Raw genomic sequence first — 24,269 nt, forward strand, 5'->3', positions numbered from 1 at the left:
TAAACTGGGGCCAGTGATGATTGTGGTTACTTCATAGGGTTGTTGTGAGAATTAAAAAAACACAGGCACAGTGTTTGGAACAGTGCCTGGTACAAAGATATTGCTATATAAAGTGTTAGTCATTACTATTACCACGAATAGTTGCTATTATTGTGACTTTTCAGTGCTGTCAGCTTGCTTGCCCTGTCTTCTCTTTTTAAATTTCTTTGATCTTGTTAGAACTAAATGCAGGGGCGCCTGGGTAGCTCAGTCGTTAAGCGTCTGCCTTCGGCTCAGGTCATGATCCCAGGGTGCTGGGATCGAGTCCCACATCGGGCTCCCTGCTCGGCAGGAAGCCTGCTTCTCCCTCTTCCACTCCCCCTGCTTGTGTTCCTGCTCTCGCTATATCTCTCTCTGTCAAATAAATAAATAAAATCTTTAAAAAAAAAAAAAAACTAAATGCAAAATAAGAGTCATTTGCATGAAACCTGAGGTTCCCTTTCTTTTTTTTTTAAAGATTTTATTTATTTATTTGAGAGAGAGAGAATGAGAGACAGAGAGCATGAGAGGGAGGAGGGTCAGAGGGAGAAGCAGACTCCCCGCTGAGCAGGGAGCCCGATGCGGGACTCGATCCCGGGACTCCAGGATCATGACCTGAGCCGAAGGCAGTCGCTTAACCAACTGAGCCACCCAGGCGCCCCCTGAGGTTCCCTTTCAAGCAAATAAAATGCCGTGTATGCTTTGACATTACATTTTGGCTGCTGAGAACCTTCTTTTCATAGACACAATCTTTGACAGGCCATGCTTATAAAATAAGAAGTAAAATTGATCTATTAAGGACTTGTTTTTTAGGGAAAAAGATCTTGAAGAAGCTCTGGAAGCAGGAGGTTGTGATCTTGAAACTTTGAGAAATATAATTCAAGGGAGACCACTGCCTGCTGATCTGAGGGCCAAAGTTTGGAAGGTAACTGGAAACTAAAACTTAATCACTTAAGAATAACATTTGAGGATTTTTATGTTCAGTTGTTCAAGCTGCAGAAAACTTTATCATCTTATGAGCTTGCTGCATCTAGAGAATTTATTGAATAGCGCAATTTAACTGAAATGTGTTTCTGTCATGTTTGGTTATTTAATAATTTAGGTTTTAAAAGACAGTGTTTTTCTTTTGTAGTTATTAGAAATGATGTTTATGAAGATTGTTTTATGAAATGGGAAAATGCAGCCAATGAGTAAAATAAGATTTATAATAGCAGCTGGAATTACCTCAGCTATGTTAAAGACAAGGTGGGGAGGGGACATAGGTCTCTCTGGGTGTTGGAATTATAGGATATTTTACTTTGCTTTATTTTCCTCTTCAGCTGTTCTCCAGTGCATGTGTATTACCATTTTTTTAAATTTTAAATTACGATTTGTTATGACTGCAAAAGAAATACTCATCTTTGTTAAAATATATAAGCATAGGATAAGATAAAAATCATCTGCTGTCTATCACCTAGGTAAAACACATAATTATGTCTTGGTATATATCTTTTTGTTTTTTCTTCTCTGCACATATATATGTAACAGAAAGGGAATTATAACTGTATATAGAAGTCTGAATGTTTGGTTATAGAAATTGAAAACACAAAAGTAGAGACTTGTATAATGAACCCCCATGGCCTAACACTTAGCTTTAACTGTTAACATTTGGAAAATCTTGTTTGATTAGCATCTCCATCTTTTCCTCCCTACTCCACCCACTGGATTATTTTAAAGTAAATCCTTGGTAGAACACTAAAATACTTTACTATGAAAGTCTAAAAGATAAAGACTTTTAAAATAACCATAATACCATTAAACTGAAAAAAACAGTGAATCCTTAATGTGTCCTCACATGTCTGAAGGGATAGGGGCTCCTTCTGGGGTCTCTTTTATAAGGATACTAATTCCATTATGAGGGCTCCACCCTCATGACCTAATCACCTCTCAAAGGCCTCATCTCTAAATAACATCATATTGGGGATTAGGTTTCAACAATGAATTTTGTGGGGGGGACACAAACATTCAGTCTATAGCATTGATGATGTTTGCTTGAAATAAATTTATATATGCTATTCACTAGATTGGTATGAAGTAGTAAAATTTAATATAGGAAGATTTAAAATAATTGTGTTCATTGTGATCTGACTTAAGGGATCAACATTTGGTGGAGCATAAGTACATTACTTTGTAATCTTAGAAGTATGCATTATTATTTCTAAATTCAGGACTTTCCATTATTACAGCGTTTTTTCCAAGAATGAGAAATGACATATGAAGCTAGTTGCTTTTATCTTTCTTCCAGATTGCTCTAAATGTTGCAGGAAAAGGCGATAGTTTGGCATCATGGGATGGTATTCTAGACTTGCCAGAACAGAATGCTATTCACAAAGATTGTCTTGAGTTTATTGGTAAGTTTAATAATTGTTTTCAATCAGGGAAAAATTCGAAAATAATATTTTGAGGTAAAGGAGTTACCCTATTAGTATCATCTTGTTATAATTTGGGATATGTTGTATTTGTGAAGGGCTGAAGAGAAGTTTTAGAACTTCTCTTTTGAAATTCTTATGAAGTAATGTCTAGTATTTTTAAGAAGGAGAGTCCAATTTTTAGGGTCTTTTTTTTTTTATTATATGTTCAGTTCTTCAGGTACCTTTACAGTTTTAAAATTGTTTTTTGTGTAAAGATCTGTATGATTGTATATAGTCTTCACATTAAAGGGGTCTTTGTTCCAAAAGTTTATCTATACATCATAGGTAATGATCTGCTATAAAAAAACTATTGTAAGTCATGAGTGAAAGATTTCCAATCACTCAACAAGGTCTTTTTCAAGATTAAATGAATTTAGTTTGTATTTTTAAATTCATCTACAGTCTTTGGTGTCTTTCTGTTGCTCTTTCATCACATTTTAGTTAAGGTTTGATTAGATAAGCTTTTGTGTACTAACCACAGCAGAAACATTATTGCTGGTGTGTGCAAAGGAAAGGGAATTTGGTAGTAGAGAATGAATCACCTTCCCTGACAAAGCTATAGCGGCAGCTGCCCATCATGGGGTAGATGATAATCTGTTGTTTAGAAAAAAACCTATTTGCTTTCCAGGAATATGGGTTAAGCCTATCTTTCCTACCTTTCTACTTCAGATTATCCATTCTTTGTTTAACATATATATATAGGTTAAGTATTATTGAGTTAGTAAATATCAAATAGCTAGTAAATATTGGATAAGTATAAGGAAACATGTGCTTTCATGTAGTTTTATTTTGTCCTTTTCATGCTCCAAATATATTAAGATAGTATCATATGTTTGTAAACAAGTGTTATGTGCAATAATGGAGTTTCTAACAGGCCCTTGGCAACTTAATTTTGACACTTCTTTTCTAGAACAGCTTTCAGTGCCAGAAGAGAAGGCAACAGAATTACTTTTGGATATTGAATCTGTAATTACCTTTTACTGTAAATCACGTAATATTAAATACAGCACATCCCTTAGCTGGATACATCTACTGAAACCGTTGGTGCATCTTCAACTGCCACGCAGCGATTTGTACAACTGCTTTTATGCTATCATGAATAAGTACATTCCCAGGTAAAATACGATTTAGTTATTATAGTTTAAAAAATGAGTAAAGGTCTAGTTTGCTTTGAACTAAAGTTGTTAGATTTACTTTGGTGGTAAAGTAAGAGGTTCAAATAATTTTTAGGGTTGTTTGAGTCTTAATGGTTGTTTGACTTTATTTTTGTGGTTATAGACATTTTTTAAAGGATTCTTCAGTTAAGAATTTATGCTTGAAGAGTTTATGCCAATTTTTTCGTAGTATCCCTATTTTAATTTCTTTCCTTATAAAATAAAAATAACATAATGTCTATATGGAATGTAAAATTTTTAGAGTGCTTCCTTAAGTGAAGTGCTGGTATTACAGCTTGGAGTGTAATCTTGGATATGCAGGCATTGAACAGGTAATTAGAAGTGTGCTGAGTGTTAGGAAGATGAAATATAGAATGCTATGGGAATTACCTTTTTTTGGTGGGAGGGGCAGAGGGAGAGGGAGAGAATCTTAAGCAGGTTCCACGCCCAGCGTGGAGTCTGACACAGGGCTTAATCTCAACAACCCTGAGATCATAACATGAGCCTAAATCAAGAGTTGGACACTTAACTGAGCCACCCAGGTGCCCCTAGAATGCTATTGGAATATTTACTGAGGGTGACCTAATTTGCCCTGGAGGTCAGAGATGGCTTTTTTGGGCAAGTGACACTTAGGCTGAGAGTAGATAGGTAGATGTTTAGATAGTTGTAGTTGGGGGGGGGGGGGTGCAGGGAGGCTGGGGAAGGGAGTACAGGGACTGCACTCATGAGGCCAGAGAGAATTCTTGTACTTCCCAGTGCTGTGGATCAGGTAGTCAGGATTTCAGAACCAAAAGGAACTTTTGACATAACCTAGACCAGTGGTTTGGCCACACAGTGAACTGTGGGTGCACATTGGAATCATTGAGGGAGCTCTGAAAAATCCTGCGGCCTGTTTGTGTACCTGATTATCAAATCTCTGAGCAGGGCACCCAGGCATCATTGTTTTTTCAGAGCTTCTTAACTGACTGCAATATGTAGCCAAAGTAGAGATCTACTATTCTGGAGCTTGGTAGTTAAATGACTACCATTTTTTACTGCTTTCTGTGACAACACATTATACTAAATGCAGGTGCTTTGTGTATTTTCTCATTTAAACAATGGCCACTGAAGGGTAGTTATCCCTGATTTAAAACTACAAAAACTGAGGCAAAGAGAGATTAAAGACCTACTCAGGATTACACTTCTGGTGTATGTTTGAGTCAAGATTTGAACCTAAGTGTGGATGGTCACCTGTGCTTTAACTAATACAGTTCTTCTGAGGAGGAGGTAATCTTGCCAGTTTGAATCCGGTTCTTTCTCTGGGCATCTGAACTAACAACCTAGGGCTTTCTCTACAAAACATCCCTGTCATTTACAGTATCAAAAAAATGGTAGATAGAGGTTCATTCCAAATCCTGGCATTCATCTCTGAGATGAATGTGGGAATTTTTCAGTATTCCCACTTAAATAGCATTTGCCAGCATTCTTTATCAGAGTGCTTTTATGTCAAAATTGTGACATTCATTTCATTAGCTTTTTCACATGAAGCGTTTTACTTCATTTCAGTTGCTTTACAGTTTGTTTTTTTAGAGACTCTACCCATACCAAAAGACCACTTGTCGAAATACCAAATTATATATAGTGAAGTGGAGTATGGCATGGTCGTTTAATGCAGTTTCTGTGTAGAGGTCTTAACTGACTTCTGTGATCTTGGGTGAGCTACTTGCCCACAGCTAAGCCTCAGTTTTCTCATCTGTAAAATGAGGGAAAAAATAGTAACTATTTCATAGGGTTGCTTCTAAAGATAAAATTAGATAACCTTGTAGAGTGCCTGTTACAGTGTCTGGCACATGATATTTTCTCAATAAATACTTTTATTGAGATGGCCTGTACTTGGAGCTGTTTACGTTTTTATTGATTCATTAGATACAAGGGAAGAAGAAAAGAAATAGTACACTTGCTTCATAAAGTGTTTTGTACCTCTTGGAATTCATTATGAGCACTAGTACCCAGGCCATTTCAACAGCTTCTAAGGCTCTGGTCCAGTATTTTGTTCACCTGTGGCTATTTCACACTTTTACCTTTGTTAAAGGACATCCCTACTTGAATATGTTAACTGTGGAGCTAACCAGAAGCCTTCCTAAGTTTCCTCTTATTTGGTAGGGAAGAAGAGGGCTGGACTTCTTTGGAACTCTATAGATATCCTTTTGGGATCCAGAACTTATCAAAATAACCTAAATGGTCCTGCTGTTTTCAGTGGTCCCTGCAATCCTTTTGTTTGAGTGCTACCTGGATTTACCTGGAGAGAATCTCCCTAGAATTGGCTGTAGACCTACTGTTTCTACAAACTTTCTGTCAAGTCGAGTATATTAGGTGTTCTGAACCTGATTGTATCAGATAGGCTTTGTTATGAATGCTGTGAAGTTCAGGTGTTTTGGGGGTGGGGGGGGGAGGAAGTGGGTATTGCAGGAGGACTGGTTACTAGTATGACCATTGCTGACCCATTAATGCAAAAACCTTGCCTTTCTTTCTTTTAGGGATTGTTCTCTGAAGGGAAGGCCATTTCATCTTTTCCGATTACTCATCCAATATCACGAGCCTGAGCTTTGTTCTTTTCTTGATACAAAGAAAATTACTCCAGACTCCTATGCACTCAACTGGGTAATAAAGTGAAAGTAGGAACACTTAATGAAAAATAGCTTTCTATTAAACTATAGTTAGGTTTTTTCTTTTCCCAAGGAAGAGAAATAAATATACTAAATTATAGAACATTATTACTTAAACCAAAGGAGTAAAATTTTTGGCACTTCAAAAATTGGTTTTTTTAGCTCTGGCCTATGTTCAGATTATTTAGAATGAAGTTTAGCCTTTGGTTGTTTTACATATATCTCACATGTATTACCTGTATATGTGCTATATATAATATATTTGAGATAGCTGTATATAATATGTGCAAAAAATGCATGTAATGTATGTAAATATGTGATATGGATCGGTTCACGTTAGAACTTTGTGTGATTAAATTGATGGTGTGTATAAAAATTGATACCTAATCATAAGGAAAATGTCTTAAGATTGTCAAATGATCAGTATAAAAGAATATAAAGTACATCTCAGCTCTGTTATTCTATATATTTTCAGTGGGAAGTTTTATTATTCTAGGTCAGTGGTTTTCAGACCTTTTGGTGTCAGGACCTCTTATACTCAGTATCTATTTAGGATCCATTATGTTGGTTAGAAATTAAAACTAAGAAATTTAAAATGTTCATTTAGAAGTAGTGGTAAATCTATTACATGTTAACATAAATGGCCTATTTTTCTAATGCAAAATAACTATATTTTCCAAAAGAAAATTAGTGAGAATAATGACGTTGTTCTATATTTTTGTGAATCTCAGTATTTGCCTAGATCACAGATAGGTAGATTCTCGTATCTGCTGCTTTATTCAATCTGTGATGATGCTACAGTTCATGTAGCATTCAGAAAAGTATTGTTCATTTGTGAGAAAATGAGTATGAAAAAGGCAATTAAAGTTTATATATCATTATGAAAGTAGTTTTGACTTCATGGACTCCCCTGTAAATATTCTTGGGGACTTCTAGGGCTCCTTAGACTACGCTTTGAGAACCTCTCTTCTAGATTAACTTGACAATTTTTCTAAACAGTGATTGGGTGCTGGAAGAATGTATATTCAGAAATTAAACATATTCCTTGATCATGTCTTAACCTAACTTTTCTTCAGAAAGGATTCCTTTCTGCCACTTATTAACTATGTGATTTAAGACACTTAGCCTCTGAGCCTCAATTTCTTTATCTGTAAAATGGCAATAATAATAATAATAGTACCTATCTTGGAGGGTGATGGGGTAAGTAAACAATCAAGAAATGGTACTTAGAGAATTCTGACTGGTTTCAACTCTGGCATATTAAATCTCAAACTGCAGCAGCCTACTCTTTAGTTCTAAGTCACAATCTTGTTGCTTTGAGTTAAAATAATAAAATACTTGTAAAATTATGGTTTCTCTGAGATACACGTTTTGCCATTCAATGTACTTATTTGTGTTGAAGTGAAAACTATTTCTCTTAAGCATTCTGATATCTAACAGAGGTCTCTCCTGTCACTTCTGCCATTTCTGTTGCCAGATCTCTGAATTAGTCCTCAGTGCTGGTAGCAGATTTTAACTAAGTACTAAAATAACTGTTCTGTCTTCAGTCAGTGCCCCAGTTTGTTCTTGATACTAGTATCATGTCTATGGAATGGAGTCCTTTTTTTTTTAAATCATGAGATGAGACAGTTAAAACCAGTTCCTAAACCTCGAGGAGCTGTAACTCTGAGCGATGCAGGGATAGCTGTAGTTTGGCTACGTGAGTTACTGATGATCATATATTGTGATTGTTTGTATGTACATATTTGGTATTTGTAATAGTAATCTTATTTGTAATAGTAATTTTTGAAACAACAAAAAACATTAGTAGCATTATATATTTTAAAAACTTTGTGGTCAAGTGTAATGGCAGTTAGCTGGCTGTGGAATATCAGGTCATTTTTCTAGTGCAAACACCACCACTCACCATCTCTGTGAGCTTGGGAAGGTTATTTAATACCAGTCTATTTCCTCACCTATAAACCGGGAGAAAAATGTCAACTTTGAAGCCTGTTATGAGAATATTTAAAATAAGTGATAGCTAATAAAGGATATGTGACAGTAGTTTAGTACTGAAATATGCACTAATGTATATGTTCCCATTAGCCATTAAAAATGTTTTAAATTTAAACCTCTAGATGGAATTGTTTCTGTATCTAATGAAAATTGAATACTTTAAAAATATCACTGAGTTTATGCAATTTAAAACACAGGCTCTAGAGAAACTTAAACAACTCTTTTATTTGAAATAGAAAACCACAGAGCTCCTGAAACATTGAGGGGTATAAATTTGTCTCTTCTATTTCAAATGATGGACAAGTAAGCTTTGGCAGCAATTCACCATTATATTGTCATTAAAACTTTTCTCTATGTTCTTAAGTTACCATGTTTGATCCTTGCAGTTACCTTACAAGTTAAGTACCATAAAAATTATGCTAGTTACCCTTATAGTGGTAGTTATATTAGTTATTATGCTATGGCAGGTAGGTCCTAGTTACTTTAGTTACTCTAGGTTAATTATCTCTCTCTTCCCAGCAGTGGTAGAAGGGTAGCAGTATTCCTTTTTTTTTTTTTTTTTTTAAGAAGTAGAAATGGAAGCTTTAGAGGTTAAGTAATGTGCCTTAAGTCACACGGATAATAAGTGGCTTCATTGTGCCTTGAATCCACACATTCTGCCTTTGCATTACATACAGTAAAATTAAGCTACACATTAAGTATCAGGTGCAGATAATTTGATGTAATGTTACTTACACATATGCTTTCATACTTTTAAAAGAACAGGTCATTTCCAGTGGTTTATGTCTCATTTCATTTCCTGATTACAGCTTGGAAGCCTTTTTGCATGTTACTGTTCCATTGAAGTCACTCAGGCAATATGGGATGGATATCTACAACAAGCAGATCCATTTTTTATTTATTTCTTAATGTTAATAATCCTTGTTAATACAAAGTAAGTATCAAGTTGCTTAGATTTTTCTCCTTTCTATTCTCAGGGTGCTCTGTTAATATTTAACTCAAATCCATTTGTTTCTTTTTTACAGAGAAGTTATTTTAGCGCAGGAGTCGGGCAGCAAAGAAGAAGTTATCCGTAAGTATCACTTAACGTAGAGAAAATATTTCAAGTCACTTTATTTTCTAAAACTCAGATTCTTCATCTATAAATTTAAGAGATTAGTCTACAGAACTCTGAGGTTTCATTCAACTCATACACACTGCAGGTGCAAATCTTTTTTTTTTTTTTTGCAAATCTTGAAGACTATTTTCTTTCCATTTTGCATCCTTGTTCATTTCTTCCATGTTTTTTCACTCTTTCAATTCCTTTTCATATACTGTTACTTTGGTTTCATTGTTCGTATCAAATGCCTTCCTCTCTCTCCCCTCTTTCCTTTCTTCTTCCTTTTTCCTTAATTTACCTTTGCGTACTCAGATTTCATAATTATTTCCATTGTGGAAATTTGGTTCTTTTGGGTTCTCCCCATTCTAGCACTCACAGAGATTAAGTTACTTCTTTTCTATATTGCCTGCCACCTTGTACTGTTTGTATTGTGGTGTTTTATCTTGCTACATTACAATGATTTATTTTTACATTTCTCACACAAGACAGAGTTCCTTAGGTCAGGAACTCCAGGGGCCCTGGCACTTAACATGTGTTTGTTAAATAAATCACAGTACTGCCATCAAGGCTAATGAATTTGATTTGATTGCCTGAACCTATCTTACACTAACAGCAGAATTGCATTACCAGTTTCAGCTCTTTTGGGGAACTCTGCTTCTCCTCAAACAGTTTTAAAGGCATTGCTGTTAAGATTCCATTTATGTAGATTTTATTATGTTGAAGATACTCCAGCTTTGATATGTAAATAATGTTCATGGTTGTATTCCTCACAATTTTTAAAATGTTCTCATATCTATAATCTTTTTTCAGAGTTCTTGGAAAATACTCCATCCAGTTTGAATCTAGAAGATATAGAAGATCTCTTCTCTCTGGCTCAGTATTATTGCAGTAAAACACCAGCTTCTTTCAGGAAGGTAGAAGACAAGAAATAACCAGCTTCAGTATTTCACATTTTGTACATTGTTTTATGGTTTACGTTGTGTCTACTTAAGTTAAAATACTCTAGGTTGTCACTCTTTTCTTTCTTTTTATGTGTTGCAGTTTTATGTGATTTTTCACTGTAAATACTCTCCCTACTAGAGGAACAGACAAATTTAAAAAGGTAGAATACAGATATGCTAGGAACTATTTCATTTCTACTCTATTAGTTACTTCTGATCATGAGAAAATTGAGATATTTCTTAAGTTAGTGCTTTCTTGACTTTAAAAATTTCAAAAATCTGATGGAGGATGTATAATTATGCCTCCTTTATCTGGAGTTCAGCTTTGTGCAATTTTAGTGATGCAGAGCTGTCTCATGAACAAAAAAGGGTCCCTTAGCTGCACAGAGACTTAGAACCTTTCTCAAGTGCTTTCAAGTGAAAGGACACCAGATTAGAAACATGAGTGGTGTGAGTTCCTAGAAAGTAAAACTCTGAGAAGCAAAAGCTAATAGTGGAGGAGGCACAGAAGTACCATTTATAAAGTAAATGGGTTTGTCTGTCAACTCAGGTGCCCGTGAGAGCATTATAGTCTCTTATTCGTTTTTTTTAAGGCGTTCTACCATAATGATTGCTCGTTGGTGGTCATGTCACTGAAACATCAAGATGAGGTTAAATTATGTTCAGTGTAATACGTTTCAGAAGGCAGACAAGAGAAACCTTTTAAAAACATTTCCCCTGAAACTAATTAATTAAAAAAGAGATTCATTTCTAGGGACTAATTTCAGCTATTTTAATAATTGCCTTATGTAGACCACCTCAGTTCCTAACAATGTCAAACAAGTCAGATGATGGGGTTGTGGTTTAGGATGCTGGATGAAAAAGAAGTCTTTCAGTCTTTTAAGAGGAACAGCTTTTATTCTTCAGACATAGTAAATAAGAATAAAAAAAAAAAAAGAGTCATGCAGACATAGTAAATAATCTGCACTAGCAGTTGCTAATTAAATCAGGCTGTAGATCAGTGTATTACATAATTTTTGCCTTTTGTTTTTATTATGTTAAAATATGAAAAGTTATAACCATTTTTAAAGTTTAATATTTAACTACAGGTGATATAGAAAATAGCTGTGTAGAATGTTTTATTTTTTCACAGTCTTACTTTGTGTGAACTGTGACAAGGACTTTGTATATAGCCTTTTTGTCGCCTTTGGCCTGCAGTATTTGAGATGATATAATATTAAGTTTTAAAAGTCACATGACTCAAGAGTGCTATGTAGTTATTTTACCTTTCATCATGGTTTATTAAGAATATTTTTTGGAAGAAAGATTAATTTTGTTTTTCTTTGTGATGTTTTAAAAATTTCTCTTCAAACAGGATAATCACCATCTATTTGGTAGTACTTTGTTGGGAATTAAGGATGATGATGCAGATCTGAGTCAGGCTCTTTGTCTGGCCATCTCGGTGTCAGAGATCCTTCAAGCAAATCAGCTTCAAGGGGTAAATAAAGAAAACCCACAGTTGTCAGAGGAATGCCCCTTTTAAATGCAAGGAACCAACATTTCCTCCCTGTTTGTGGATTCCCACAAAATTAATTTACTGCAACAATGTAGCTGTTGCTTTTTTGAATGATTAATGTGTTGCCAGCTTGTGTGTTATTTTAGTTGTCAATAATTATTCTTGACAACTATTTTTGTAAATTGCCAAATCTTATTTCATTTTTTAACAAAACAACTGAGTATTGTATAAAGTACTTAAAATGGTGAATTTAGCATTTAATAGTTAAATTCTGGGTAATTATACAGCTAATTGAATTAGGTGGTCTGATGCCATAGAGCATATAACAAAGGAGAATTGAGGATATACCATAATTTTCTGTCTACTGCTATCTTCATAAAAATCTAGTGAGCCAGTGTTTTCAGTATATGTTCTTTATTACTAGTAGTGGAAGAGTTAACATGGGTATGTGTATTTGGAAGGTGGGGTGTATTTCCAAGATGGAGGGAAGAAGTATGGGCATGGAAAGACAGGTGTTTTATAATATTTTTAAAACAAACATTTCACATATTTTTCTTATTAGAACTAGTTTTTTTTTTTTTTTAAAGATTTTATTTATTTATTTAAGAGAGAGAAAGTGAGCATGAGCTGGGGAGGGACAGAGGGAGAAGCAGACTCCCTGCTGAGCAAGGAGCCCGACGTGGGGCCCGATCCCAGGACCCAGAGATCATGACCTGAGCTGAAGGCAGACGCTTAACTGACTGAGCCACCCAGGCGCCCCTTATTAGAACTAGTATTAAAAAAACAAATGAAAAGCTGTAACCCAGTTTAAAGATCCTCATGTGAATTTCTTCAGCTCAGACTGGCATTGCAGAACTTCCTCTCATCCCAAGATGTTTAGTTCCTATATGAATTGAATTGCTGGCAACTTGTGGACTTATTTGCAGAAATAGTAATTGTATCTAGATCTGTGTTTATAACTATGTAGTTTTTAAATATATATTTAACATGATACACATTAAAATTTTAAATTCCAACATAGTTTTATAGCTCAAACTGACATTCTCCTGCTACATATTTTAAGACTTTCTAGTCAAGAACAGTATATATAAAGTGTTTTAACTGTTGAATATAGTTATTTAAGATCTTGAGGTTATTTTCTTGCATCTCTTCTAATTGGTCCTCCTAATTCTGTAAGATCTGTTTTTTGTTGTTTTTTTTTTTGTTTTTGTTTTTAATAAATCTGTTCCCTCTCCTTTGGCTAATTGTAACATTATATTGTGTGAAATGTGACCCTCATGGCAAATTCCAGTATCTCAGATGATGTTTTCCCCTTAGGAAGGAGTCCGGTTCTTTGTGGTGGATTGCCGTCCTGCAGAACAGTATAATGCTGGGCATTTATCAACTGCTTTCCACTTAGATTCAGATCTGGTTAGTATAAATGCTAGTTAAAATTTTTTATAAAGTAAAAGAATAAAAAGGTTTTTTTTTTTTTTCTTTAGTTCATAAATAAATATACATGTACCAGATTGGTACATTTTCTTTCTGCTTAAGGAGGGGTCTCTGCCCTTATAACAAAAGTATTGTTTTCAGGTTTCCTTTTCACCAGGACACTCTTTAAGTATGATAAAGGATAGATGCAAACAGGTAACTGTGGCTTACTATTGCCTACCATTGTTATGTCAGTAAATTCTAAACTTCTTACTGTGAGTTGTCTGATGTAGCACTTAGCATAGTGCCTTGCATCTAGTAAGTACTCTATAAATATAAGTTCTTACTATAATTGGGTAATTGTTTTAAAACTTTTTACTATAAGCCTTTTTAAAATCATGAGTACTTATGCATGTAATAAACTAGTATTTAATAAGAGTAGTATCTGGCATATCGGTGCTCACTTGTTAAAATTGCTATCTAAGGGTCACTTTAATTAAAAGAGTAGATGAAGTAAATAATTAAATATTGTCAAAAATACTTAGAGTGGGATAGACATCATTTAAACCATTCTGGGTTATAAGAGTCTCATGGATGGTGAAGACAGAAAGAGGTGTAACCCTTTTTGCTGACTGTGCGATCTGCCCTTCTTCCCATCTCATCTGAAAAAGGTGACGCTGAGGCCTGAGAAGGTGATACTGAGGGGTTTAGGTGGTGTTGAGAGGAAACTTACATAAAACTTACGTAAAACTCAGACAGTTTTGGGTGTTTTAAGTAAGGAAGGTGATCAAGCTCGTTTGCATCCTGAAAGTGAACCCTGAGCCTTTCTCATTCTTGTCTAGGCGAGGTTAGATGGTCCTTCTTTCATGCTTATTTAAAAATTTGCTCAAGTGATTCATGAATATTTGATTTTTTTCTTCAAAAACTCAAGAGTATCTCCAGAGTTATTACCAGCTTGTTTAATCTTCCAGACCTTTTAATGTATAGTTATGTATTTCTTGTTTACTTTTTTCACTAAATTTTTCACTTAACAGTTCACTTGCTTTTTCAGCAAACTGTTTCTTAGAGATCTTTCCTTTTAAGTACATTCTCTTTTTTAGTATCCCCACATTTTATCTATGTATTTATTTTTACTCTACGCCCAACATGGGGCTCAAATTCCTGACCCCACGATTAAGAGTTGCATGCTCTGACTGAGCCAGCCAGGCAATGACTGTATAGTGAACCATGGTACAGTTACACCATAATTTATTGCTCAGTTGATGTACATTTGGGTTATTTTCACTTTTCTTGTAGTAAACAATGCTGCAGTTAGATCCGTATACAAGTTTTGTGAACTTGTGCAAATATTTCTGTAAAAGAGGCTTCTAAAAGTAGAACCGTTGGTTTGAGGGATGTGAGTATGTAAAACATTACTAGAAATGCCTTATTATTCTTTAAAGAGACAGAACCAGCTTACACTTTGCTGTAGATAAGAGTGTTTCATACTGTTGCATTATAGCACATTGCCAATTATTTTTTATTTTACAAGAATGATGGGTGAAAAACAGTGGTAATTATAAGTGATGTTGAGCATCTTTTTGTAAGTGTACTGTTTATTTGTATTTTGATTTACGAATTGCTTTTCTTTGTCCATTTTTCTGTTGGATTTTCACTATGCTTTTTATGTAGCCCTATTATAAGAGTTTTAACAGATTTTTGTAGTTATTGGCATATCTGTTTCCTTGAGGGAAAGAAATTAACATTTTTCATCCTTTTATCTCTAGTACCTGGAGTAGTGCTGATAAAAATGGCTTCTCCTATTTCTGTCTTCTGAAAAATATATTGTTTGCCATATAAGTGGAAACTAAAAAATACACCTTGTTTTAATGTATTGTTTTTACTTATGGACCCTTCTACTCAATGTTAAACTTTTCTTGCCATGATACCTAATGACACCATAGCTTGTTTAAGAAACAACAAAACATTTTTTTCTTAGAATATTTTCTATGCATATTTAATCTTTCTGTGAATCTTCAACTTTTGTTCTAGTGTATTATGGGTACATTTATATACATTTCTTTTCTCTTATCCCAGCAATTTTGTTTATAAGAGCCTTTATTCCTTTGTTTTTATGGTAGCTATTTAAATTTTTTTTCCTGGAAGAATATTTCAGATTTGGAAATGTATGTCCAATACCATTTTGCCACATTTTTGTTTTTAAAAAATTGTCTAGATGCTCCAGAATCCATCTGAGTTTGCACAATCAGTAAAATCTTTGCTGGAAGCACAGAAGCAGTCCATCGAGTCCGGCTCCATTGCTGGTGGGGAGCACCTCTGTTTTATGGGCAGCGGTAGAGAGGAAGAAGACATGTATATGAACATGGTCCTGGCACACTTTTTACAGGTATGCTGACAAAGTTTTTCAGTTTTGCTTGGTGGTTATTGCTATCACTTTTAAGAAGTTATAGGTAATTTTGTACTGTTATCTACATTGTCAAATTTATACGTAGTTTTTCTTTACAGCTTGTAGGTTTTATGTCTTCCTAAGAAAGGACTTCTCGAGATTTTTCTTACATGCTTACATGCTTATGTGATTTATTTTTTATATTTAGATCTTGAACTATCTGGAATTTATTTTTGTATAATAAATGGGGTAGGAATAAAAAAAAAATTTTTTTTCCAGATAGCTACCCAGTTGTGCTATCAATTTGAAATTCCACCTTTCTAATACACTGAATTCCTCAGTGCATCAGAATCTATTTCTGGATTATTATGTTGTATTACTCTTTATGTCTGTATTTTTTGCAGGAATGACATATTTCATTTTAATCTCTTTACTTTGAAATAGAATATACATGTATATTTATTCAATGCACTTAGCCACCTTTCCTTTTTGTGTTCGGATGTTGTCTTCAGCACAGCTAATTTGTATTAGTGATTTTATACAACCTGTTCCTCTATCTTCTCTACAAAGCTTTACTCAGTGATGGCTCTTTCTTTACAAAAACAGTTGTTTATTAGATTATTCTTTGATAGTTTATACATTAAAGTCTTCATTTTTTATGACCCTGAACTATGGAATCAGGAAAACCATGGGCATGGTGTTGGACTAGCCACTCAAGTTGGATCCTTTTCTGTTCATGTTGTATTTTACTGGGAATTTGGTTTGAGAAAATAAGTCTAAGGGAAAGAATCCTTGGAAGACAAAATCAGAGAAGGAACCAAGGTATTTGGGGAAAGGGGATTTTAAGATAATTTTATACCTTATTAAAGGAGAAATCTTTAGAAATTTACAGAAAAACAAAAATAGCAACTGAGACTCATTTTACTTATAAATTTAATTGGCCTATTTTAAAAATTCTCTGGTATAAACTATATATTGTAAGGCCTGTCACATGGCAAGAATTTGAAATACTGTGAACTTTTTTTTTATAACTCAAGTTCTTGATGTGGTTATAGAAATTTTTTCCCTAACTTTTATCATGGAAAATTTCAAACAAATTCAAAAGTAGGTGGAATTGAACCCTATAAACTCTTTATAATGACATAACCACATTATCATTATTACACTTTATTATAAAAAATCTAACTATTGTTCAGGTTTCCCTGGTTTTCCCAGGACCCAAAACAAGATGTTGCACTTGGTTGACATCTTTGAAGTCTCTTTTAATTTATAATTTCCCTTTCCTAATTTTTTTCCTTGCTGATTTGTTAGAAAAACTGGTTACTTTGTCTTATAGAGAGTTTCCCACATTCTAATTTTGCTGATTGCATTCACATTGTGTTGTTTATCAGGTTCTGTCCCTGGTATTTCCTCTAAGTTGGTAGTTAGATCTAGAGACTTGGTGGGGGACAGGAAGTCCTGGGTGGTGTGAGCTTTCATCAGGAGGTACATACCCAGATATCTCTCTCTCTCTCTCTCTTTTTTTTTTTTTATTTGACAGAGAGACAGCAAGGGAGGGAACACAAGCAGGGGGAGTGGGAGAGGGAGAAGCAGGCTTCCCACTGAGCAGGGAGCCTGATGCAGGCTCTATCCCAGGACCCTGGGATCACGACCCGAGCCAAAAGTGGATGCTTAACAACTAAGCCCCTCTCTCTTTTTTAAGATTTTATTTATTTGAGAGAGAGAGAGCACAAGCAGGGAGAGGAGCAGAGGGAGAGCAAGAAGCAGACTCCCCGCTGAGCAGGGAGCCTGATGTGGGGCTCTATCCCAGGACCCTGGGATCATGACCTGAGCTGAAGGCAGACGCTTAACTGACTGAGCCACCCAGGTGCCCTGATATCTCTCTTCTTTATGTCTCATTCTTTCTTTGCCATTGTTTATTAGATCCATTAATTTTTGTAGTAGTTTGTAAAATGGTAACATGCTGTTATTTCTTACTCATAATTAGCTCTCATATTTGTTTTTATATTTTTTATGAAGGACACAACATATTTTGAAAGCTTTTAAAAACTACTCTAATTATATCCAAAAATATAATTTTACTGGTTTTGGTTTGACTCTTTATTATATTATTGGAACTATAATACAAATAAAATCATAATATTGTTAGTAGCTATGAAGTTGTCCCCTTCTTTCCACCCAAACACAGACCTTACAATGTATAAGGTAAATTTATGTATATCTTTTTGTCAGCTTCCAAAATGTCAAAGAAAAGAAAAAGTCCAGAAATCTAATGTATAGCTTTATATTACATTTGTTAATGTTTATAGAACTATGAGAGGTTTTAATTAAATTGCATTTTGGAATAACTTAAGTTCTGGTTTTTTTACAGAAAAACAAAGAATATGTGAGCATTGCCAGTGGAGGATTTATGGGTAAGGTTTTAATTTATTAATTGCTTTGCCTCCACTTTTCAGAGGAAATTATATCACCAGACCTGATTTGGAGTGACCAAATTAGTTAATGGATAAACTCTCTCTTCAGTCATTCTATATTTTCAGAAAAGACAAGGCAAGCAGGACATATAGATAACAGATAAACACAATAGACAATTGAAATGAGCAAATATTTAATGGAAGATTATTTCAATAGATATGTTTAATGAGCTTGTATTTGTAAAAAAGTAGCATCTAGTCTACATGATTTGTCTTTATGGAGAAGGTAGAATAGATAGATAGGACTGGGAAACAAGGATAGAAGGAATACTTTTCATACTCTTTCCTTTTTGTTATATTTTTATTTAATTTTTGAGCTACTTGAAAGTATTAGCTGCCAAAAAAATATGGAATGGAATAAAACAAACTGATGTTTTCAAATCTTCAGACTAATATCTGGTAATCCAGGATAGTAAAATAATTGCCAAATCTCTGCAGGCAGAGATTTGAGAATTTATGAAGGATTAGGTCAGGGTAAAAAGATTAAAAAGAGACTGTCTTTTTTACAAATGTTGTTATTTAAGAGTACAAACTTGTGACTAGTAGAAAAATAAGTCCTGGAGTACTGTAAGTATGGTGAACATAGACAACAATATTGTATTATGATAAACTTGCGAAGAGACTAAATCTTAATTATTGCCACCATAAAAAAGAAATGGTAATTATGTGATGCGATAGAGGTGCTAACTATTGCCGAAATGGAAATCATATTACAGTATATAAAGCAAACATGTTGTATACCTTAAATTTATACAGTGTTATAGGTCAAGTATATTTCAATTAAGAAATAAAGAGCCTTTAATAGTAAAATTAATATTTGTTGAGTAGTAGAATCATAAGTTTGAATCATGAGAGTCTCATAAGGTTTAAGTTCTGACCTAATACAATCTTGTGTTATAACTTAGAATTTTTGATAGATTAGGATCTATTTCCTCTTGGTCTTTGTTTGATATTAGCAAGGATTATGTTAATCTCCTACATATCATGGCCTGATAACTAACAAACTTTGGGGCTCATACCCAGAGTGGTCTGTAAAAGGGGTTACTTTAATAAGTAGTGTTAATCAAGTATTGGCCTTATGCCCAGTGTGATTTATTAGGAATTTTGACAGCATGATACAGAATTGGTTATTAAGCTTATTATCAAAAGTATCTGAAAAGCAGTCTTTATGGTATAGCCTAGGTTTTAGAAGCTTTTTTCTAATTATGGATTATTTCTTTTTCAAAAATAATCTCTCCATAGCAGTTAATACCTTCTTTACTACAGGAAAGATTAATTAGATGTCTGTGGTAAAACAAAAGCCACCATAGGTTTTCTTTTAATCCCTTATGTCATAAAAGTGTTGCTGAGATTATTTCTTAATACTTTAAAGATTCCCTTCCAAAGAGGAAAACATCAAGTCTATATATAGTTATTGTCATCCTTAAGGTCAGTAATGAAAAATTGTAGTTGTACAGAGGGCTTTAGAAGAAGAAGAAGAAGGCTTTCTGTAGCTTAGAGTCCTTCATTCCTTTACAGAGGTACAGAAAAAAATACCTGTAATTATATCTTTGGATCCTCTTTCATTCAGCTATGACATGTTTATTACAGTCTCTGGTAATGAATCTTTCCAAAGGGGGTTGATAATGTGAGCTATTGTTTTTTTTTTCTTCTTGTTTATCTTAAGCACTGCAGCAGCACCTGGCGGACATAAATGTGGATGGACCAGAAAATGGATATGGCCATTGGATTGCTAGTACCTCAGGCTCAAGGAGCAGTATCAATTCTTCTGTTGATGTAAGTGTATGTGTAGAATATGTCGCCAGATTTGGATAAATGCCCAGGAAAGGTAACTAACTGTTAAACTCTCACCATAACAGAAATGGAGTCAAAATATTTCAAACACATAGAGTGATGAGTCATATTATTGCAAGTTTAATGTAATGATGGAACAGGCCTGCACATCTAAACTAGCCAGGAGTTCTGGAGGTCCACCTGCTGAATCAGATTTCTCCCTATCCAGCTGCAGTTTGGTATCATCTAGTGACAATTTTCTGCTTCAGCTTAAATATCAATGGAGATAATACTGAGTCCTATGACTAGCTGGGACTCCCAAGTGATCTGGTTCTAGGAATCTCCCAATTAGTATGAGCCAAAAGAATACTGAGCCTTATGGTCACATCTCCTGCAGACCATATCTGTACTCCCACCACCACAAATTTACATGATTATAACTTCAGTCCACCCATATATATATTTGAGATTGGTGGCAGAGGGAGAGGGAGAAACAAGCTCCCCACTGAGCAGGGAGCCCAATAACGATGTCACAGGGCTCATCCCAGGACCCTGGGATCATGACCTGAGCTGAAGGCAGACACTTAACGGACTGTGCCACCCAGGAGCCCCACCACTAGAATCTTACATTATACTATATGTTAACTAACTGTAATTAAAACAAAAACTTTAAAAATAAATAAAATGCCTATTTAAAAGCATTTGTTTTTTTAAAATTTGTTTAATTTTCCATCTAATAATACCTAAATCCTAGGGCACTTTCTAATTTCCTTCTCAAGTTCTAAAGAGTAATTAATGGGCAAAAGATGGGCTCACTTTTAAACTTCTGACACCTCTTGCTAACTTGCCCTTTAGGGAGTATGGAGCAATTCCGTGAAAGAGTTTAAGAATTACACTCACACCTATTACATTAGGTACATAAAAATAATTTTTCTTGAGAAATTCAAGGCCTAGGTGAAAATATTTAAACAGCAAAAATTTATAAGGAATAAATGTTTAAAAATTTAGCCACATGAATGATACTCTGATTATACTTTTGATTATTTTTATGGAGTAATTGAAGTTAAGAAAAGGTCAGTAACTTTATTTCTTATTGAATAAAGAAGGTAGTTTCAGACTTTATGCATTTTTTTAAATTTTATTTTATTACATTATGTTAGTCACCATTCATTACATCATTAGTTTTTGATGTCAGACTTTATGCATTTATATATGCAACATATAGCCTCATTTTTCATTTCTTATTCCCATCCCTAAAATGGTTTTACCTAGTGTATCGGTCTGTTAGGCCTGTCATAACAAAATACAACCAGGTAGTTGGCTTAAACAACAGAAGTTAATTTTCTTTGTTTTTTTAAAATGTATTATTTGTTTCAGAGGTACAGGTCTGTGATTCAACAGTCTTAACACAATTCACAGCGCTCACCATAGCACATACCCTCCCCAATGTCAATCACCCAGCCACCCCATCCCTCCCACCCCCCACCACTCCATCAACCCTCAGTTTGTTTCCTGAGATTAAGAATTCCTCACATCAGTGAGATCATATGATACATGTCTTTCTCTTATTGACTTATTTAGCTCAGCATAATACCCTCCAGTTCCATCCACGTTGTTGCAAATGGCAAGATTTCATTCTTTTAGATGGCTGCGTAATATTCCATTGTATATATATACCACATCTTCTTTATCCATTCATCTCTCGATGGACATCTTGGCTCTTTCCATAGTTTGGCTATTGTGGACATTGCTGCTATAAACATCGGGGTGCACGTACCCCTTCGGATCCCTACATTTGTATCTTTGGGGTAAATACCCAGTAGTGCAATTGCTGGGTAATAGGGTAGCTCTATTTTCAACTTTTTGAGGAACCTCCATACTGTTTTCCAAAGTGGCTGAGAAAGGGGAACCCTCCTACACTGTTGTTGGGAATGCAAGCTGGTGCAGCCACTCTGGAAAACAGAAGTTAATTTTCTTATAGTTCTGGAGGCTGCAGGTCTGGGATCAAAGGGTTTGCAGGTTTGATTACTCCTCAGGCGTCTCACTGGGTTGCATATGACTGCCTTCTTGTCTCTCTGGACGCACGTGGCCTTTTTTCTGTGTATGTGCATCCCTGATGTCTCCCCCTCTTCCTATAAGGACACTAGTCATATTGAATTAAGGCCTATCTGTATGACTTCATTTAACTTTAATTTACTCTTTAAAGGCCCTATCTCTGCATACAGTCATTTTCTGAGGTGTACTAGAAGAATGAACTTTTAACATATGGCCACAGTTCAGTCCATAACATCTAGACAATCTTTAGCAGTAGTGTCTCTGCTGATCATTAGGAGAACAGTTAATTTATCAGTAACTTCTTTTTTTTTTTTTTCAGGGTGAATCTTCTAATGGCTCAAATGATAGAGGAATGAAATCACTAGTAAATAAAATGACTGTTGCTTTGAAGACGAAATCCGTTAATGTCAGAGAAAAAGTTATCAGTTTTATTGAGAATACATCAACTCCTGTGGACCGGTGAGTTGCTTATATGGTATGAGTTTATGATTAGTAACTAAAGAAACATGTCTTACAGTAAAAGTTAGTTGAATTGAATGTGTTCTAGAAGAATCATAAAGTACATTTTTTAATTAGATAATTTCAGTTTTCATTATAATTGCAGAGATGTCCTTTATTGCTATAATATTTGACTGTAATGATTTCTTTCTTCTGCTCATAATAAATAATGGTACTGCTCCTTTATGTGGTTCACTAAAAAAATACTAAGATGCTATTCTATATATTACATTTCATATAGTAGCTGTTGCCCACATGTCAGATGGATGGGAACTATCTACAAAATGCAGTAATCTCAAAGCAGGAACCTCCGCTTCTCCTCTAGGAATTTGTAACCTAGAAAATTTGGTCATGCTAAATAAAGCAAAAACCCATTTTCTTTCTTTTTTTTTTTTTTAATTATTTTTTAAAGTATTCTCTACACCCAACATGGGGCTCAAACTCAACAGCCCCAATGTCAAGAGTCAGATGCTCCACCAACTGAGCCAGCCAGGCACCCCAGAAACCCATTTTCTCAAGTTTGAGAGTTTAGATCTTCATAGAATTGTGTTCACAGAATATAAGTGACCCCTGTTTTCTCACGAATTACAAAAGAAGGGTTTAGCTAACAAATGATGTTTATGAATGTGAGTTTTAATGTTTCTTACTGGAACTGTAGAGTCCACAGTGTTTTTTCCTCCACATAGTAGTCTGGTTGATCTTTCTTGTTCCTGCAGTTCAAAACTAACCTAATAATTCCAACACAGAATTTGTTGCTAAGCAAGCCTGATCTTGAAAGTGCATTATTTCATTTCACTCTCATGTCTTCCTTGAAGTATCCTAGGAAAGTTGAAACATTTGACTTTAAGAATTGAATGTCAGAAATTTATTGTTACTTTTTAATTATAGCATATATGCATACAAAAGTACATTTTTTTCCTTGCTTAGTAAATAGCAAAGAAGAGAGTAGGTTATTTTCACAAATCCAAAAAAACTGTGCCTGTCTAAAATGGCCCACTGATAAATAATATTAAAGTGTTTTATCAAGCCTCAGGGTCTTTTTTGCTCATTAAAATTGTTCTCCAAAGCCTGTAACTTTTTTACTTTAAAGTTAGTGCATTCTGAACTAGAGTACTATTGCTAAATTTTGTAGCATGAACATTTAAAATTATATTTTAAAATGAACTAGTGATAACTCTAACTTGAAAAGACTTGTCTTTGTTAAAAAAAATCCATTGAAACTAGCTTTTCTTCATTTTTCTTTGTACTTGGGATGATCAAAACATTTTCTTTATAATATATGCTCAGGGTTAGAAAAAGTGATTATACTATATTTTTGTTTTAAAGCCGTTGTGTTTTTAATAATCATTTTGTTCTGTCCTCTGCCTCAATTTGCTATAGAATGTCTTTCAATCTTCCTTGGCCAGACAGAGCATGTACAGAGCGGTAAGCCAATGAGTAGAGCAACTTTCTGGGACCATCCTTTTCCTTTTTAGCATGCCTCGTGCTCTCTATAAGCCTCACACTGTCTTAGCTAAAATTTCATGCAGCTGTTTCAAATGCTAAACTTTTCTTATTCTGCTTTTAGGAGTGTGTGATATTGATTGAGCTGTATTTGTTTTTTGTTTGATCATTTTAATTTTTTTCCTTGCATGCTGCTTTATATATGTCATACCTCAGATAAAAATCAAGTACATTCAAACCCAAGAACTTCATAAAACCTGTAGTTTTTATTCTGAAAGAGAGGATGGTGAAACAAAGGAAATACTTAGTCTCAGAGTTGGCAGGGTGGTAGCTTTGGAGATCATTTGCTTCTATCTTCTGCCCTAACACTAGAGAATATTACTGAGAGAAGGCATAGGTCATGGTTCAAAATTGCTAATTCAAGTATGTTATG

The 24,269-nt window shown here is 34.6% G+C and overlaps 1 protein-coding gene across 3 annotated transcripts in view; it reads left to right on the top strand.

Moving 5' to 3' along the window:
- TBC1D23 (TBC1 domain family member 23) overlaps nt 1–24,269 on the top strand; it is a 56,084-nt gene that overhangs the window by 21,933 nt on the left and 9,882 nt on the right. For 2 of the 3 annotated variants that reach the window (XM_021692421.2, XR_006540941.1), the window contains exons 2-15: nt 832–943; nt 2,303–2,408; nt 3,379–3,583; nt 6,139–6,262; nt 9,072–9,196; nt 9,288–9,334; nt 10,172–10,275; nt 11,657–11,779; nt 13,115–13,207; nt 15,423–15,593; nt 17,965–18,007; nt 19,734–19,843; nt 22,215–22,354; nt 23,774–23,818. In XM_021692421.2, coding sequence (XP_021548096.1) covers nt 832–943; nt 2,303–2,408; nt 3,379–3,583; nt 6,139–6,262; nt 9,072–9,196; nt 9,288–9,334; nt 10,172–10,275; nt 11,657–11,779; nt 13,115–13,207; nt 15,423–15,593; nt 17,965–18,007; nt 19,734–19,843; nt 22,215–22,354; nt 23,774–23,818 — 1,548 coding nt within the window. The remainder of the gene's footprint in view (nt 1–831; nt 944–2,302; nt 2,409–3,378; nt 3,584–6,138; nt 6,263–9,071; nt 9,197–9,287; nt 9,335–10,171; nt 10,276–11,656; nt 11,780–13,114; nt 13,208–15,422; nt 15,594–17,964; nt 18,008–19,733; nt 19,844–22,214; nt 22,355–23,773; nt 23,819–24,269) is intronic. The other variant, XM_021692422.1, reaches the window with a different exon arrangement.

The sequence above is a fragment of the Neomonachus schauinslandi genome, chromosome 1 (genome assembly GCF_002201575.2).
Source record: "Neomonachus schauinslandi chromosome 1, ASM220157v2, whole genome shotgun sequence".
In the NCBI taxonomy this organism is placed as follows: domain Eukaryota; kingdom Metazoa; phylum Chordata; class Mammalia; order Carnivora; family Phocidae; genus Neomonachus; species Neomonachus schauinslandi.